This window comes from Camelus ferus, chromosome 19, assembly GCF_009834535.1.
Source record: "Camelus ferus isolate YT-003-E chromosome 19, BCGSAC_Cfer_1.0, whole genome shotgun sequence".
Taxonomy (NCBI): Eukaryota; Metazoa; Chordata; class Mammalia; order Artiodactyla; family Camelidae; genus Camelus; species Camelus ferus.
In genome coordinates, this window is record NC_045714.1 from 31,550,221 (window position 1) to 31,568,901 (window position 18,681).

General features: G+C 39.9%; 2 protein-coding genes across 6 annotated transcripts in view; one reads left to right on the forward strand and one right to left on the reverse strand.

Annotated features, from left to right (window-relative positions):
* MCM8 (minichromosome maintenance 8 homologous recombination repair factor) overlaps positions 1–8,136 on the reverse strand; it is a 34,281-nt gene extending 26,145 nt beyond the window's left edge. Inside the window, exons 1-5 of one of the 5 annotated variants that reach the window (XM_032461859.1) lie at positions 7,962–8,136; positions 3,778–3,930; positions 3,396–3,479; positions 1,411–1,493; positions 872–1,021 (exon numbers count right to left, since the gene is read on the reverse strand). In XM_032461859.1, coding sequence (XP_032317750.1) covers positions 872–1,021; positions 1,411–1,493; positions 3,396–3,479; positions 3,778–3,925 — 465 coding nt within the window. In that variant the 5' untranslated portion in view covers positions 3,926–3,930; positions 7,962–8,136. Of the gene's footprint in view, positions 1–871; positions 1,022–1,410; positions 1,494–3,395; positions 3,480–3,777; positions 3,931–7,839 lie in introns of all 5 variants that reach the window. The other 4 variants (XM_006187077.3, XM_032461860.1, XM_032461861.1 and 1 more) reach the window with 4 other exon arrangements.
* Positions 8,137–8,201: 65 nt separating this feature from the next.
* TRMT6 (tRNA methyltransferase 6) lies at positions 8,202–18,466 on the forward strand. The gene is made up of 11 exons (XM_006187080.3): positions 8,202–8,569; positions 11,270–11,397; positions 12,763–12,872; positions 13,434–13,525; positions 13,654–13,737; positions 14,002–14,126; positions 14,865–15,223; positions 15,601–15,686; positions 16,303–16,405; positions 16,509–16,595; positions 16,984–18,466. Exons 1-11 carry the CDS (start codon positions 8,442–8,444, stop codon positions 17,173–17,175), a joined length of 1,494 nt encoding a protein of 497 aa, XP_006187142.1. The 5' UTR covers positions 8,202–8,441; the 3' UTR covers positions 17,176–18,466.
* Positions 18,467–18,681: the final 215 nt, after the last annotated feature.

Below are 18,681 nucleotides of genomic sequence, written 5' to 3' on the forward strand. Positions count from 1 at the left end.
AGACAATAAAGGCTTAAGAGAGATTGTAAAGGTTTAAAAAAAAAAAAAGAGGCAGACTTAAAGAGACATTTTAGAAACAGAAATGAGAGCATTTCATAACTTAGATGTGAAGAACTAATGAGCAGGAGGAGTCTGAAAACAACAGCCAAGGTTCCCAGACCTCGGTCACCAGCAGTGCACACATCTCTACCTGCATCCCCTTACCTCCTCTGCTTTATGTCCAGTCCTCAGTAGCCCTTTAAGACCCATCATAAACCCCACCACGCCTACAAAGTCCTCCTCTGAGCTTTCCCTATTCCTCCCCAGCAGCTGAGGGTCTGTACCTCTGAACGCACTCAGCACTTTCCCCGTGCCTGTCCTGAGATTAACTACATTTTATTTTTACCTCGAATCATTTACCTGTTTGCCAGCCTAACAAATGCTTTCACATATGTTGTGTCATCTACCTCTGAGAACAACTTAGGCAGGCCCAGCAAATATTGCTGAGTTTTCAGTCTATATATGGGGACACTTAGGTAGATTAAATGGCTTGTCCCATGCCACAGAACCCGAACATGAGATTAATCTTCTTGATCCAAGTTCATAACGGGTAATACTATGATGCCTTATCCTTCCTATGAGATTAGAAAGCTCCTTGAAAACAAGGTCTAATTTCTACACAATCTTTGATGAAATTAAGTTAATTCAAATAAGTCAGAAGTAAATGTTATATTTAGGTAAGCTGTTGAATACAGATTGTTGGACAGGACTACAATCTTTCAGTTCTAGCCAAGGTCTCTTGGTAAAAACTAAGTATCTTTTAGAAAAGGTGCTGTTACTGAAAAAACTTCCTTTAAAATTTTGATAAAAGTTTCACAAAATAAACACTTACCTGATGTATTGCCAGACCCATGCAAGCCAGGGTTTTCTCAGGTGTATCCCTTAATTCAGTTGCTATAGTTGGTATTAATTTAGCTATTTCTTCGTCTCTTATCAGTTCTTTAAAATCCACCAAAATACTTCCCTTTCTTTCTATTTCATCCTATAAAACATTAAAGTATGAAAATAATAATTGCTTTTCTGGAGTCAGTTATCATAACTTTGAGAAAGTATGTGTTAATACTGTGATAGTAAGTACTGTAAGTCTTGTGTCAAGAACAGTTCTAATATTTTAAATATATTAACTTATTTTTGCCTCTTAACAACTCTTTGTGGGAGGTATTAATAATACTATTATCCTCAAATGATACATGAGGAAACCAAGGCACAAAGAAAGTAATTCACCCAAGACAGCACTGCTGGTAAGTGGCAAGCTGGCAGCTGGTCAAGGCAGTCCAGTGTCTATAATCACAATCACCAGCACCTCAAATACACTGTTCTATAAGATGACACGGGAGGTGGACTAGTAGCTTTGTTGTACAGGAATCTTACCTTATCATATAAATCAATACGCCTTGTGAAAAAGTTTTCAAATGCTTGAATCTTCTCAATAAAAGGAGAGCTGTCGCTGTAAACTAATCCAACAAATACGGCATCAGTACTAATAATAACCACACGTGAACAAGCATGTTTCCTGAGACAGAAGAAATACTATATAGACGGTAGATGACTTCTTTCGGTTGCTTTGCATACTGGTAACATTTAGATAAGAACTGGTATAGAATGTATACTTAAGATTCTAAAACAAGTTTAGGTCTGCATAATGTGAAGTGCAGACAGGAAGTATCTCTTCTAAAAGCAGCAGCATCTGAAAATCTTTATGTTGAAGCCGTGATACCTAATAGAGCCTATCAGTTCAAATAGCTTACATATTAAAGCCAAAGCTAGACACACTAACTAAACTTTCACTCTGAAACAGAGCTAAAGACAATGCCTTTGCAAAGAAAATCCTACTCGTCCAAATAGCCACTAGTCAAATCTCTTCCTGAGATCAGGGGAGGCAGACCACCACTTGACTGGTCCTCAAAGTATAAAGCTATCTTTCACATGGTAAAGTTCTGTAACAGTTTCAAATTAGTCTCCCACAGAGCAACAGTACAGTGAAGTAGTTTGAAAGTACAGCTGGCCAAAGGTGCCTCCTGAACCCCATCTTTAGGACCAGTTCAAACATCACTTCTAGTGTTCTGAGCTAACTGGTAGGGGAATATTGCAAGTGTTGGTGGCTAATGCATCTTAAGGCCACATAAGACAGATTTGAAACATATCTGTCTACATAATAGGAAAAAAAACAGACTCTCAATACAGAAAACATTTGTAAAGCACGTTATTTATTCAAACACGAATACTGAGTGTCTGTTATGGGGCAAGATCTTGCCCTTAAGCAGCACACAGTCTAGTGGGGAAAAAACAGTTATATATGAAACCATAAAACTGGTATCTCACAAGAGATATAACAAGCATATGATACTATCAGAGCACAGGAAAGATAATTCTCCAAATCCATACAGACAGATGTATGACGTTAGCTGGGGTTCCTGATTATGAAAGGGTGACTCCTTAACTGTGTCTCTACACAAACTGTGTTGGTTGTTGTCTCTCCATTGCAGCCAACCCTCTGTGAGTTTATGATCAAGATCTGCACACTGCGGGGTGGGTGTAGCTCAGTGGTAGAGCATGTGCTTAGCATGCATGAGGTCCTGGGTTCAACCCTCAGTACCTCCAATTTAAAAAAAATTAAAAATTAAAAAAAAAATTTTAATTAAAAAAAAGAATCTGTAAACTGTTAGGTTCTGCCACCTGGAGGCACTTTAGAGACTGAAGGTGGCAGGCAGAAAAAAGGAATTTGTTCCTGTTTCCAATTCTTTTCAGCATCTCTCCAGCTGCCGAGATAGCTACAGCTCCAGCCTCCTGCTCTGAGCACCAACGGTGCCACCTGCCTACCAGAATTACCAGCAGCAACTGGCTTAACTGACCTCAGGTGCCTCAGCACAGCTCTGAAGGGTATGCTTTAGAGGTCCAAGCACAGCTTTGCAGGATGCCTTTCAAAGGTCAAAGCCACAGCTATGTCCTTCTTTGAATTCCTAGTTTCTAGTCATCTTAGAACTACTTACCTTTTACTCCCTCAGACTTAAAGGGTGGTTGTTGCTTTCCAAAGTTACTACTATTTGGGGACTTACCTTAGTGTTCCCTTTTTGCTCTTTTAGTCTTCTATCTGTGTATCCAATTCTCTGTATTAAATCCCCCTTCTGAAATATCTAGTGTGGTTTGTTTTTCTGACTGGTACAAAAATGGAAAATAATGCTCTTAAAGCAGAAACATGATTTAATGGTTTGGGTGAACTAAGATTAAAGAAGGAAAAAAATATGTATGTGTCTGTGTACCAGAAAGTCAAATGAATTATAATAATATGAGATGCAGCATCCAAAGACTAGTTAAGAAAGTAAGATCTGTGGCACTTTTTGCACTTTTAACTCTACCTTCAGAGAAATAAAGCTTCCAGCCTTTATATGGTATGAAATGATCCAATGTTGATTGCAGTAGTAAAGACTGTGTGGTTTGTTCTGGAAAAAAAAAAAAGCCCACAAAAGCAGGATACTAGGTTAACAGAAACAGAAAACTTTTTTTTTTTTTTTTTTACAATTTGTTTCTCCTTCTAACAATGAGAACCTGAGATGTTATTAACAGAGTATCTAAGTTATGGGTTTCAGTAAGACTTTTAAATGTTAACATCTAAATATTCAAAGAGGTAAGGTCAACTAAAAAACAGACTGAAATTTGACTTAAACAGCTTTTCATGACAGGCATGAACGGATTCCTTCACAAAGGAAACAAAACGGATCTACCACTGGCCTCCCCTACCGGAAGGAGGTTGTCCTGGGGCTTTACTCAGGTCAGGTCTGCGTTCTCGTTCTCTCCATTTTCCTGAGACGTTCCCACCACCTCTTCCTCTCTTCCAGCTTTGAAATCTTCCTCGTCCAAATCCTCTGCCTCTATACTCTCCATTCATGTCTTCTAAAAGATAAGAGATTAGAAAAGTCCTCATCAAAACTACAGGTGAAAATAGTGCTCCTAAAAAAGACCTAACATAATAAATAAACAAAAATTGGTATCTATTCTAGGTTGAGACTAGGAAATAGGCTTTGCGATGCTGCACAGCGTGGTACAAACCCCAAACACTCTGCAGTGACTCTTCTTTTTTTCTTTAATGGTAACGTAAAGCTATCACTTATTGAATATCTATTATAGACTAGGTCCTCTGAAAATTTTCTCTTTAGTTCTTAGAATTACTTTATAAAGTAGGTATCGTTATTTCCATTATATAGATGAGGAATCTGAGGGTCAGACAGACTCAATGGCTTATTCAAGGCTCAAAGTTGCTAAATGGTACAGTCAAAAGTCAAACCCAAGTACACTTTGGTTCTGGCCTAGAACCTTTCTAATACATCATCCCTGCTGCAAGCCATTCTTTCACAAATTTAACAAATAAATGGAAGTAAAAGAAGAGAAAAATGAAAAAAAAATTCAAAAAGGAGAAATCATAAGAAATACATACTCCCAAATTAGCCAAGGCTTATAAAAGATGTCAAAACACCGAGTATCTCTGTCCATTTTAACTGTCTTGCTTCTCATTTGTTTAGGAAAGATGGTTATGCACTTATTTATCAATTGCTGACACCAGCCTCCTACATCCACTAGCGTGTGAATCTTTGGGAAGAGAAGAATGCCACCTCCAACCACAGAACAACTAAAACTTCAGACACTTGCCAACCTGAACCTCAAAAGCAGTGGTGGGTACATGTCCAGCCAATCAGAAACCCTGCCTGATCTCCCAATAGGGACTATGATTCAAAGAAGGAATACTGAGATCTCACTCCAGGGACAACAGCAGCAGCATCTGCTGTCTGGCGGGAGCAGCTCCTGTGGTGGCCACAGCAGTGTCCTTTAGAGGATGCTCTTGGGCATGAGCTTAGTTGTGGTCCAGTCACTCTGTTTCCTGTGGTACCTGGCCATTTCCTGAGCCTGTTTCTCTAGCACTCCCGTTGATTCTTTTCTTTTCTTTTTTTTTTTTTTCATTACTGTTTTTAAAAAATAATCTACAGAATGCAGTAATCCAATCATAAAGGACAGTCAAATGTGCTTTCACATATTCAAGAAATCAATCAACTAAGTTATAAATAGTTCATTTGTGTCCTTTTTTTTTTTTTTTTTTTTTACATTCCATATATAAGCAGTATCATAAGGCATTTTTCTTTCTCTTTCTGGCTTCCTTCACTCAGAATGATGATCTCCAAGTCCATCCATGTTGCTGCAAATGGCATTATTTTATTCTTTTTTAAGGCTGAGTAGTTGCAGTTACTCTTCTAATCCTCAAATCTTTTTAAGGTATACACATGTGTTTAAGTATACTGAATGCTTACACCTTTTCTTATTTTTATCATTGGGCTTATCACAGGATGAAAATAAGAAAAGGTACCATACCCATTTTCAAGGAGCTCCCACAATAGAAATGAAAGTGAGACAGGTAATTAACTCTAAGATACCTTGTTTGTAGCATTTTAAGACGTTATAGGGCAGCACTGGCTGAAGATACTCCTAACCTGTGACACTATGACTACATCATCACAGCTCCTTATATATGACCAGTACAGCAGTGTCATATCCACTTTTATCAGATACATGGATATTTTTACATAGGCATCTAAGACAGACCTTTCTGGGGAAGCACGGGAGTGGGACAGGGTACACACATGTTTCAATCTTTCTTTCTTTCTCTGTAAGGGACAAAATGGGAAATAAGCTAACTTTCCAGGAGACTTACAACTGTGTTAAAGAGACAATGGAAGCAAAATCATTTCTAGGTCAATAGCGATTAGACAGGTTATCTGCAATTTTTAGATAAATTTGCTGAAATGCAATGAAGTTTTTCTGAAAGTATATCCATATTTATAATTATAATCTTTTTGCCTAATTATTCCTTCCCTTTTTTTCTACTTTGTACATGTGAGATACTCATTTTTACTATACTCAAACTCATAAAGATAGTTCCTGGTTGAGTAACAATAAATCAAAATACAAGTGACTTTAAAAACAGGTTTTAAAATAATTCATATAAGTAGAGGACAAGGCAGTGAAACCACTCTGTATGATATTGTTAGCGACATGTATATGAAATCATCCATTTGTCAAAACCCATGAAACTGCAACAAAAAGAATGAACACTAATGTGAACTATGAATTTTAATAATAATGCATCAATTTGGGCCCATCAACTGCAACAAATGTATTGCAAGATGCTAATAATGGAGGAACTGTGGGTAAGGGAAAGGAAGAGGAGCTACACGGGAACTCTCTGTACTTTCTGTGCTAATTTTCTGTAAGCCTAAAACTGTCTAAAAAATAAAGTCTATCTAAGAAAACAGTTTACTTATACAACTCAATGTCATAAAAATGAACAACCCAATCCAAAAAATGGGCAGAAGACCTGAAATTTTTCCAAAGAAGACATACAGACGACCAAAAGGCACATGAAAAGATGTTCAATATCGCTAATCATCTGAAAATGCAAACAAAAACTACAATGAGGTATGTTCACTGTCAGAATGGCTATTATCAAACAGACAACAAATAACAAGTGTTGGAGAGGATATGGAGAAAGGGGGAACTCATGTACTGTTGGTGGGAATACAAATTGGTGCAGCCGCTATGGAAAACACTGTGAAGCTTCCTCAAAAAATTAAAAAGAGAACTATCATATGACCCAGCAACTTCACTCCTGGGTACATAACTGAAAAAAATAAAAACATTAATTTGAAAAGATATATACACCCCAATATTCATTATAGCATTATTTACAATAGCCAAGCTATGGAAGCAATCTAAGTGTCCATCAACAGATGAATGGATAAAGAAGATATGGTAGGTATGTGTACACACACACACACACACACAAGAATATTCCTCAGCTATAAAAAAAATAACAAAATTCTGCCATTTGCAACATGGATGGACCTGGAGGGTTTTATGTTTAATGAAGGAAGTCAGACAGAAAAAGACAGATACTATATGTTTTCACTTACATGTGCAATCTAAAAAATAAAAGGAATGAATATAACAAAATAGAAATAGACTCGTAGATACACAGAACAAATTAGTGGTTTCCACTGGGGAGAGGGAAGGAGGGAGGGGCAAAATAGATGAAAGGGATTAAGAGGTATAGGTATAAAATACTACTAGATATAAAATAAATAAGCTAAAAGGATGCAATGTATATCACACGGAATACAGCCAGCATTTTATAATAACTTTAAATGGAGTACAAGCTATAAAAATACTGAATCACTTTGTTGTACACCTGAAACTAATATAACATTGTGAATCAATTACACTTCAATTAAAAAATGAAAATAGCTCATATCATACGGATAAAAATAAATAGGAATATATCCATAGAGTGCACTGCCATTCATTACGAGAGTGTATTTGCATCTTTAAATGATTTAACTGATAAGTTAATAACTAAACAAGATCATGTTAGGGCACTAACAGGACTCTGATAATCATCTAACCCACATCATACGTTAAGAAACTGAAGCCCAGAGAAATTAAGCGAACTCATCAAGAACAACATTGTTTCGTGAAAGTACTGAGCTCAAACTTTGTTTCCACATTCCAAACTAAAGCGCTCCTTCGACGACGCTACGTGCTGTATCTTTCTCTAACGAGGTAATACAGTGAGAATAACTAGTATATATTCCAACACAAATGCAAGAGGTAGGACTGTAGAATGAATAAAGGAGCCACCCATCGGGCTGCTATGCTTGGTTAAAAACCCCACTTAATTTACATCTCCTCAGAATAAAACAAACCAAAAAAAATTTTTTTTAAATAAAAAATTTACATCTCCTCAGACTAAGTCCTTACTTGCAAAAGACAGGTCCCAAAGCTCTCTTAATTCACAGCTGAGCCGGCTCTCCCTTCCTCCCAGGAGATAAAAGAAGGGCGGGGAGGAGAGGAGACTCGGAGGTCCGAGCTCCTCAAGTTACCCTGTCCTAGTCCCGCTGTCTCACCACCCGCAACTCTGCCGACGACCCCGCGCGGGGCGTCTGTCGGAGGGGCTCCAGGACCTCAGCTTCACCACCGAGGCTGCGAAGGGGCGCCGGAAGACGTCTGGTGCAGAACGCCACAACACAGCAGCAAACCCAAGTCCCTTCTTCCAAGTTCTTTTTTGGCGCGTCTGTGACGCAACTTCCGCCCGATGCTGCGGCGAGACCGAGGGGCGGGACGGAAGGCAGCCAGTCAAGGAGATCGGCCAGACGGAAGCCGCGAAGCTACCGGAAGCTGTCTCAAGGTTCTGACCGGAAAGCGGAAGCAGCGCGCGGCACGTGTGGGCGGTGCCGGTCTGAGGGCTTTGCGTCCCCTGGGTTTGTGGGAGGTGAGACCGCTAGCGGCGACAGGCCAGGGCCGGGTTGCGGAGCGCGGGGGCCCGGGGAGATCCTGCGGAGCTTGGAGACCCGCCGAGTGTCATGGAGGGCTCTGAGGAGCAACCAGGCTCACAGCCACCGCATTCCGGGGACCACCGCATCCGCGACGGCGACTTCGTGGTTCTGAAACGGGAAGATGTGTTCAAAGCAGTACAAGTCCAGCGGAGAAAGTGAGTAAGGCTGCGGGCCTTTGGTGTTCCCCACCCTCACCTTCTAAACTCCTCTCCCTCCAGGGTCCCATTCTTGACTCTCTGGATCCCCAAGTGTCTCCCTCTTTATCTCCTCTCGGGTCTTCCCAAAGAGGTCTTTGCCCCCAGGATCCCATCCTTGGCCCTCGGGATCTCCGTCACCCATCCTGTCTTCCTACAGAGGCCCCCCTTCGTGGTCTCATACCTGGTCCTATGTTTTAAGCATCCTTCTTAGTCTTTCCACAGAGCCCCTTTCCCATTCTTGGCCCTCGGTTGCCCCGCCCCTTTCTCCACTAACCCCCGACCATGTCCTGGGGTTCTTTCTCTAGGTTTTTGAGATCTTCCCTCCTGTCTTCTCACAGCCTTCACCCTCTGATCTCATCCTTGCCTCCCAGAGCTCCCCTCATCACTACTGTATTTTTTATTCTTGAAACCAGTACTTTTTTTTTTCTATTAGTAATGTGTGCTTGCTCCTAGGTACATAATTTTTGGAAAGTGCTAGTAATTATTCAGACCTTTTATTTGATGTGTAGCTGTGCAGCAGAGTCCTTAGGTTATAAGTTAAATTTGTGATCCTGAAGTTTCACAGCTATATGGGGAAGTGCAGGTAAAGACTAATAGGGGTGCTTAGTTTTTCTTTCTCATATTGTCCTTTTAAGGTGCTTTATTGTGAAATGTGGTTGTTTGAGTGTGCTTGTTAACAATGTGCTCTTTTAGGCAAGAGCTTTTCATTACCAGAGAGACAGATAGCAACATCTTTATTTCTGGAAAGTACTTTTTAGACATATATTTTGAAACACTTTTCATCAGTTTCCTTGGCAGAAGCCATAGCATTAATTTCCATTTCACTTAGAAAATGATCCTTTGGGCTCAACTACATCCCAGACCAGACTCCCCCTTTACTCTTCCCTTGGGGCTGCACTCATCTGGTTGGGCAGAATCAACCTCTGCAAATCCCACTCTTTCCCAGTGAAGAAAGACATGTGGCTCTAGGTCCTTCTGACTGGGCCCCACTGTTCTTGACTAGGGCAGTGACCTCCTGTCAGGATAGTCAGTTTGAGTGACACCCCCTTCTTTGCATATCAGACCTGCTGCCAGAGGGGTAAACCCAAGCCAGCTCAGACCCAGTGTTTCATTAGCACTGGGCTACTCAAAGGATGAGGCAGGGAAGAATGTACATCTGGGCTGAGCTGAGTTTCAGCTTCTCTGAGAGGATTTATGTCAGCAAATATTTTGTGTCTATTATGTTAGTCACTGAAGACCCGGCAAAGAACAAGAATTGGCCCTATCTGAATACTTAGGATCTTGGAGAAATTCACTCAGATGATTCAAGTGAATCGACTTAATGAAGATGTGACACATACACATACAGAGGTGTGACAAGGTTTAGAGATACAATTGAGGCTGGTGATGCACCCAGCGGTCTAGAATGGTGGAAAGTCTTTAGCAAGGGAAGCTGCATGATGCATCTGTGCATTCTGTCATGATCAGCCTCCTGAAGGACAGAGAAAGAAGAGAAGGTGTGGGATGGGACACGAAGAAAATTAACCAGTACACGTCTTTTAAGATTCAGAGTTCTGTTGATGTGGGCTATGTTCTGAAGGTAAGCAGGGCTTCCTGAGATCCATTTGTTCTTTGCTGGGTAAACTGCGTGGATTAGTGGAAGGAACTAGGCTTGGGGATCAGGCAGACTTGGATTTGAATCCCAGCTCCCACTGTGTAACTGAATGTTGGACGAAACACCTTTCCCTGAGCTTGAAGATCGCTCATCTAGAAAGAGCCATGTCCCAGGATTACTGAATTGAAAATTAAATCAAAAAGTGTGAAACACCTTACCACAATGTTCATAGCAGCACTGTTTACAATGGACAGGACATGGAAACCACCTAAATGTCCATTGACAGATGACTGGATAAAGAAGTTGTGGTGTATTTATACAATGGAATGCTATTCAGCCATAAAAAAGAATAAAATAATGCCATTTGCAGCAACATGGATGGACTTGGAGATCATCATTCTAGGTGAAGTAAGCCAGAAAGAGAAAGAAAAATACCATATGATATCACTCATATATGGAATCTTAAAAAAAAAAAAGAAAAGACACAAATGAAATTACCTACAAAACAGAAACAGACTTACAGATGTAGAAAACAAACTTATGGTTACCAGGGGGAAAGTGGGTGGGAAGGGATAAATTGGGAGTTCACGATTTGCACATACTAACTACTATATATAAAACAGATAAACAACAAGTTTCTTCTGTGTAACACAAGGAACTATATTCAATATCTCGTAGTAACCTGTTATGAAAAAGAATATGAAAATGAGTATATGTGTGTATATATATGACTGCAACATTATGCTGTACACCAGAAATTGACACAACATTGTAAACTGTAAACTGAGTATACTTCAATTTAAAAAAAAGTTTGAAACACCTGACACATGCTGCCTAGTCCCTGACCGACACTCAGTGGAAATTCAGTGTTTTTGTGACTTCTTTATTAATTTTGTGTGTCTGCCCCAACCCAATTCTCTCTAGTCATTTGTCAGTTCATGGTCAGAGATCATGCTGCTGATCGTCCTTTGTGGAGTTTGATTTTGAGATAAACTAGATTGACTGTATCTTTCCTATACTGAATGCAAATGAGATTCAGCTAATTGACTGCATTTCTTCCCCAGGAAAGTAACTTTTGAAAAGCAGTGGTTCTACCTGGATAACATCATTGGCCATAGTTATGGAACCACATTTGAAGTGACCAATGGAGGAAGTCTTCAGCCTAAGAAGAAGAAGGAAGAGCCTACTTCAGGTGCACTGTACTACTTAGGATATATGAAATAGATGCTCTTGAGCTGGCTACTTAGAACCTATCAACCCCAATTAATTCTAAAGTGCTAGCCTAGGCTGTCCCTAAAGAAATCTAAGCTCATAATCTAAAAACTGTAGCTTGGTGGAATGAATTAGGGTCTGCCTTTGGCTTTGACATACCTGGGTTCTGGCTCCAGCCCATCGCTAACCAGCTCACGAGGTAGTTAACCTATAGGGTAGAGGGTAAAGGGTCTGGCTTTGAATTTAGCTGAGTTTAGGTTCTGGCTTTATCACTTGCTTTGTAACCTTGAGCTCGTTATTTGGTTTCTCTGTTTTATATCCTCATCTGTAAAATAGGGCCATAAACATATTTAATATCTAAGCTGCATTGATTGTTCAGTCATATGACACATAGGAAATTCTTAACAGTGCCTTATCTGTTCAAAAACAAATGGCTCCATAATTTTAACTGTCATCATTAATTAAGATTAAATACTTAAATAATCATTAAAATAAATGTACTTAAAATATTTTATCAATAAAATTAAAATACTTCATTAAACTTAAATAATTAAAATACTATTGAAGTTCTGGTTCAAGCCAGTGTATTAAATGCTTTTAAATTAGCATTCATATTTTTATTAAGCACCAAAATTCTAGGCATGATTAGACATGCAATTGTAACAGTTCATGGGACAGATCATCCCATAAAATTTACTTAGCTTTGGGGAACACCAAAAATAATCAAGTAGACAAGCAAACAGCATGAATTCAGATGGTGGTGTGCGCTATGAAGATGATAAGCAGGGAGGTGTAGTGAAGGCAGATTAAATGAGATAAGACTTGGCTGAGATAATGAGCTCAGACCTGAGTGATGGAAAAGATCCACCCACTTGGAGATGTCATAGAGCCCATTCCAGGCAGAGAGAGCAGCAAGCGCTGCAAAGCTCTACGGTGGCACCATGCTGATGTGTCTAAGGGACAGAAAGAAGGGCCATGTGGTTAAGAAATGAGACCGGAAAAGGTAACCAGAGGCCAGATCATATACAGCCTTGCAGGTCATCTTTGGAATGTATTAGAATTGCTACAGGAAGCCACTGTGTGGCTTTGTGCATTGGAATAGATGAGCCAGTGTGCATTTTAAACAGAGAAGTCTGACATACGAGGGCAAGAGTGGAAGCAAGAATATGAGTTAGAGGCTTGGAATTGTCATGACAAGAAAGGATAGTGGATAGGGTAGGGACAGTGGAACTGGAAGGCCAAATTTAAGTGGCTGATGGGCTGGCTGTGGATATGAGCTTAGAAGAAGAAAGATTTCTGAATAATTTTAGATCCCACATGTCACAAGAGCAATTTTCTTCCTTAGAGACCAAAGAAGCGGGCACTGATAATCGAAATATAATTGATGATGGGAAATCCCAGAAACTTACTCAAGATGATATAAAAGCTCTGAAGGACAAAGGCATTAAAGGAGAGGTAAAAGTCAAAGGATTTCTTTTGTTTGTTTTGTTTTTATTTGGTACTTAGGAAATTGCTTGATTTTTAAAGCAGATTTTTCTTAAGGTGAAATGTAAAAATACTGTACACTTTTGTTAAAAATAGCTTGAAGTGCTTATGCAATTCAGTATCTCAAAGATTTTGTTTCTTATCGACAGGAATGTAAGTGAATGACATCACTAATATTGTTAGCAAAAGAGAATTTGATAACAACTTAGTGCATATCAGAGCTTAACTTTGTTCATTCTCAGTAATGTTTTCAGCCAGTGTCTTCAGGAATGACTGTTTCTTTTACCTCTTTTCTCCCTTTCTTGTATATCTCTGTTCTTTTACTTCAATTTAAATGGATTTATAAAATACTTATATTTTAATACAAATTCTACATAGAGTATAAAAATATACAGTTCATCCTTTTGGACTACTGTGGAAAAGGGCCTGGAGATTCAGACCTTTGGATACATTCTGGGGTAAGAAACCTTTAAAGTTACCTATTCTGTGAAAATAAAGTTTCAGGAAATCTGCTTGCTCCTTTTCTTATAGGAAATAGTTCAGCAGTTAATTGAAAATAGTACTACATTCCGAGACAAGACAGAATTTGCTCAAGATAAATATATAAAAAAGAAGAAAAAGAAGTAAGTAGTTTTGTTTGAAAAAGACAAAAATATAAAACCTTTTTATAGATTTATAGAACATATTATTAAAAATAAAATGTTTTCAAACCAGTTTTTTAAAACTGATGTTCTGTTGTTCCTTTCGCCAGGTATGAAGCCATCATTACTGTTGTGAAGCCATCCACCCGCATTCTTTCAGTTATGTATTATGCAAGAGAGCCTGGAAAAATTAAGTACGCTTTGTTTCCTTTCAAAAGTATAATTGGGGGAAAATATATCTTTAAGAAAGTCATGATTTTAAGTAAAATGAAAATCTTGCTCATCTGCATAAAGTGTCCTCCTACTTCATAAATTGTAAGTCCTTTTTACTGTTGCCTCCAAAGCAATCAGTAATCTTATCAACATAATTTTTTTGAAACAAACAAACAAAACTTGAAAAATGATGATTAAATAGCAGACTTTGCTTAGCTAAAAATGAATGAATCTTTTTTCCTTAGCCACATGAGATATGATACACTAGCCCAGATGTTGACGTTGGGAAATATCCGTGCTGGCAATAAAATGATTGTGATGGAAACGTGTGCTGGCTTGGTGCTGGGTGCAATGATGGAACGAATGGGAGGTAAGAGTTAACGTTTTCAAGTTCATTAAAACCCCACTGTGATTTGAGTAAAGGGGTCTAAAAAATTCAAACTCAAAGAAATAGAGGCTGAGTTACTGTGAAGTTAGTGAAGTGACTAGGGTGTGCTCGCACAGCTCCGGTCTCGGGGACCTTCCTGCACAGTTCACATCTCCCAGCCTCAGTGGTGTTGGCACCCCCGATGGCAGTGCCTTTTCCAGCTGCTGTATCAGTGGGGATAGTTCAAGCCTGAAGCTGGCTAGGACCTCCAGGACAGTCATTTTAGTAAACTCTTGGATTATTGGTGCTCATTTTATTGGCCTGAATTGAGGGGATTGGGTGGGAAGAACACTAGGAGTGTATTCTGCCCCAGAAGAGTACATGACAGCCTAATTTGCCTGCCTTTCCCTGACCCATAGAAGATAAGAACTGGTAACTGCCTTGTTTGAAGCTTGGACTGAGGGGAAACTGAGAACCGCTCACCAATGATGTGACATACAAAGTTGTATGATCACAGCGATTTACCGTATGCTTCTTTAAGACTTCCCATATACCTGTTTGGAATTATATTACCTCCAGTGGGAGTATTCATAGACTCTAAACAGAAGAGCTGCACAGTCTTCAGCCTCTGAACAGTGCAAAGTGGAGAGACCTTCAGTCTTCTTATTGTGGCCCACCCCGAGGGTTGTGTAGCCTAGAGTTGCTCCATTGAGCAGGTGTTTGTCTCTTTTGTCTGTTTAGGTTTCGGCACCATTATTCAGCTGTACCCTGGAGGTGGACCTGTTCGGGCAGCAACAGCATGTTTTGGATTTCCAAAGTCTTTCCTCAGTGGTCTTTATGAATTCCCCCTCAACAAAGTGGACAGTCTCTTAAATGGGACATTTTCTGCCGAGATGTTATCTTCAGAGCCAAAAGACAGTGCTTCCGTTGAAGAAAGTAATGGCACACTGGAGGACAAACAGCCTTCAGAGCAAGAGAACGAAGACAGCATGGCAGAGGCCCCAGAGAGCAGTCACTCAGAAGAACAAGAAACAATGGAAATTGTCTCGCAAGTTCCAGAATATAAAGAGCCTAAAGAGACAGGAAACAAAAAGGATTATGTAAGAATGTTAAGCGTTTCCCCTACTCTTGTAGTGTCTTCTTCAGGGCTTCAGTGAACTTCACATAAGCACTGAGGTTCAGTTTGGCTTTGGAGTATCAGCTCCCAAGGTATCAAAACAGAGAAAGAGCGTGTGTGAGTACACACATGTATGATTTCATCTGTGGGATGGAGCTGGAGGATGCAGAAGCACTGTGCAGGTGGTTCAGTGATGGTTTTGTAACACAGGCTCTTGTGTGTTTTCAACTTCCTTGTAAATGACCTCCTTCTGTTGCTTTAGTCCAAGTTAATAAGTATTAGGTGTTTTGACAGACCAGAGTTCCCATAAACCTGATTGAATGACCTCAGTATGTTGGTTTCTTATTTTTCTTCTTGAAGATTCAGGAAAAGCAGAGGAGACAAGAAGAGCAGAGGAAAAGACATTTAGAAGCTGCCGCTCTGCTGAGTGAAAGAAACGCAGATGGGTGCGTTGATGGGAGGACGCAGGCGACGTCTTGGTGCTCATGGGCTCTGCTTCAAGCAGATTAGAGTTCTCTATCTATTTGCCTGCTTTGATTATAGTGGGAGCAGAGGTGATGGTTCTGTCCTGGGTTTTTTAAGATAAGAGGCTGCATCTGGCAGAGGTGGGAAATCAATTATGCTGGTTTTGGAGTTTAAGAAGGAATTTCTCCAGTGATGGCACATCATATGGGACTGTGTAATCCCACTGGGTGCAGGTTGTGAAGCATTCAAATTGATGTGCTACTGGCCAAGGAAAACCTGACAGGAGAGGTAGATTTGGGTAGCTGCAAAACCAGTGTTACAACATTGGATTTGTTTACAGGTGATTTTTTTTTTAAATCAAGAATGTCATTAAATGCCACTTGGCGATGCCAAGCACCATGAGAGCTTATAATCCAGTTTGTGTTTCTTAGAAAGTGATAGCTCATGATTTTAGTGACTGGAATCTCTAGAATGTATTTAAAGCTCTTCCTTGTGTGAGTCATGCAAATAAATACGCAGACATTTTAAATGCATTTTAAAACCTGTGCTCTGCTTTGGGAGCATAGAGAAATAATTTGTCTGACATTTTCCTTGCAGTTTAATTGTAGCTAGTCGTTTCCATCCCACTCCACTGCTCCTGTCTTTGCTGGACTTTGTGGCTCCTTCAAGGCCGTTCGTGGTCTACTGCCAGTATAAAGAGGTAATACTGAAACAGAGTGGGCAGGAGTTCTTGCATCTGATTGTTGATTCTCACAAAGCAGCCCTCAAAATAATTCTTAACAGAGCTCTGTTTATGCCTTTAGCCTCTGTTGGAATGCTACACAAAACTGCGGGAAAGAGGAGGGGTTATCAACCTCAGGCTGTCTGAAACCTGGCTCAGAAATTACCAGGTATGTGAATTTTTGACAGGGAACTGGCTGTTGGAGAAGGAAGTCTCTGGCTGGGTGTGTATAAGGTAGCTAGTTCTCCATGGACCCAGCTCCACTGCTGATCATGAAGAGCCCAGAGGGAGGAACACAAACCAGTCCCCCACCAGAAACTTGCTTCTGATTTAAGCAAAACGGCTTCAGTTTTATTTTTCAAAAGAAAATTACCTAAACCCTTTTTTTCACTTTTATCTGCACTATCACATGAAGGAAGGGACTCCTTAGGAGTTGGTCTGATTAAATCTTCATGAGGATCTATGTCGTTTAAATTCTCATTTGTGGCACATGTGTTGTTAGCATGGGCCTTATCTGCTTAGGAAAACACGAATGTCTGTTTTTCTGTCTTGATTAGGTTTTGCCAGATCGAAGTCATCCGAAACTACTGATGAGCGGAGGTGGGGGTTACCTTCTCTCAGGCTTCACTGTTGCCATGGACAGCCTTAAAGCAGAGCCCAGTCTCAAACCCAACACAGGCACCGCAGAATCACACACGACTGAAGAGCCAGCAGCTAAAAAACGGAAATGTCCAGAGTCCGACTCTTAACTTTTCAAAAATTGCTTTGATCTTTGTTCTCAGGCATTATACAGTTAGTAAGTAAACTTTAAATACCATTACTAATTGTTTTTTCATATCCTAAGAATAAGAACGTGTCTGTACACCTGTTCCAGGGAAGGACAAATAAGCCTCTTGTCCACCTCTGGCACAGGTGGGTTTGGTCTATCAAAACCTCGAGCCAGAATACCCAAGCCTGGGGTAAGCAGTGGACTGGTATATGGCCAACTGTGTTTATTTCACAAAAATCCTCTTAAGAACTTTTAGCACTCTGCGCAAATATCTTGAGAATTTAGACATCCCAAAAATATATTTATACAAGACTTTGTATATATGTTAAGCTAAGTGGAGTAACACACTATCACTGAAACTTGGGTACTGAAAGGAAGGAATTCGTGGCAATTTCCTCCGTTCATTACGTTCTCTTCAACCTGAGCAATATGAATGTGTGTGATTTACAGTACCAAAAATGTCCACCATTTTCCCTCCAATGGAATATACTTTTAAGAAATGTTATATTTTGTTATTTTAATAGTTGATGACCTAGGAAAGCTCTCAGTATTTATTTTACTGCTGTTTTTGTCAATAGAAAGGTGTGGTAGGGTACTTTTTTCCCATTAATTTGCCAATGCCCTCATTCTTTGTTCCAAGAAAAGTGACTAGAACTTTTGTGTACTATTCAGTTAAAGAAAACAAATGGTTTTTCCCCTCCCCAGAGACTTACGGAGATAGCTAGGTACGTGTATATGGATGTTGGTGTATGCATATACATACGTATGTTTATATATACACACGCATACACATGGAGACAGAGAATGCACTTCCTGTGTGAACTGTTAACAAAGGTTAGTGCAGGGCTTAGACCAGTCCTCATTGCATTAGTGTCACTCCTTGTCAAATGTATTTTTAAGTGCCTTTTTTGGTGATTATTAATGCTGGTTTATTGAGCTCTGGCGTGACTAGGTGGTTAGTCTTTCTAAGCTCTGAAAAAATAAAATGAAATTATTTGGTCATCCACTGCCGCCGAGAGAAGTGTTTAGTGTCCATTTGAGAGTGTGAGTCTCGCTCACTAAACACGCTCATCATGTGTCTTGTTCACGTCATCATAGAATAGACGCGGATCATCCAGCGAGAAGCATCTCAAAAAAGAAAAAAGAAATAGCTTCTTCCTAGTAGCATGTGCTGTTCTAAAAATGGCCAGTGTGATTACCAACAAGTACAGTTTTGATTCCTTTTTCTTAAAACAATTGCTTTTAAAGAATAAAAGCATTTCCTACTGTGATGCGTCTGACTCACATTGTCGATGCTGTCAGTGCCACCGCATTCACTGGCTTTCAGCAGATTGTGACACGTGGTCTGTGTGAGAAAACATGCCTGGATCAGCATCTCAGTGAACATGTCCCTGCAAGCAGTTGTCCTCCGCACCCAACCAGTCAAGTTTGCTCAAAGAGAACACATTATGTGCACAGATCAGCAGCAGCTGGTCTCTGCCGGTCA

Excerpts from the sequence above, each read along its gene's own strand:
- TRMT6 (XM_006187080.3), top strand. The coding sequence starts at position 8,442 with ATGGAGGGCTCTGAGGAGCAACCAGGCTCACAGCCACCGCATTCCGGG. Across the intron at positions 16,406-16,508 it reads TCTACTGCCAGTATAAAGAG|CCTCTGTTGGAATGCTACAC; the intron begins GTAATACTGAAA and ends TTATGCCTTTAG. Across the intron at positions 16,596-16,983 it reads CCTGGCTCAGAAATTACCAG|GTTTTGCCAGATCGAAGTCA; the intron begins GTATGTGAATTT and ends TGTCTTGATTAG.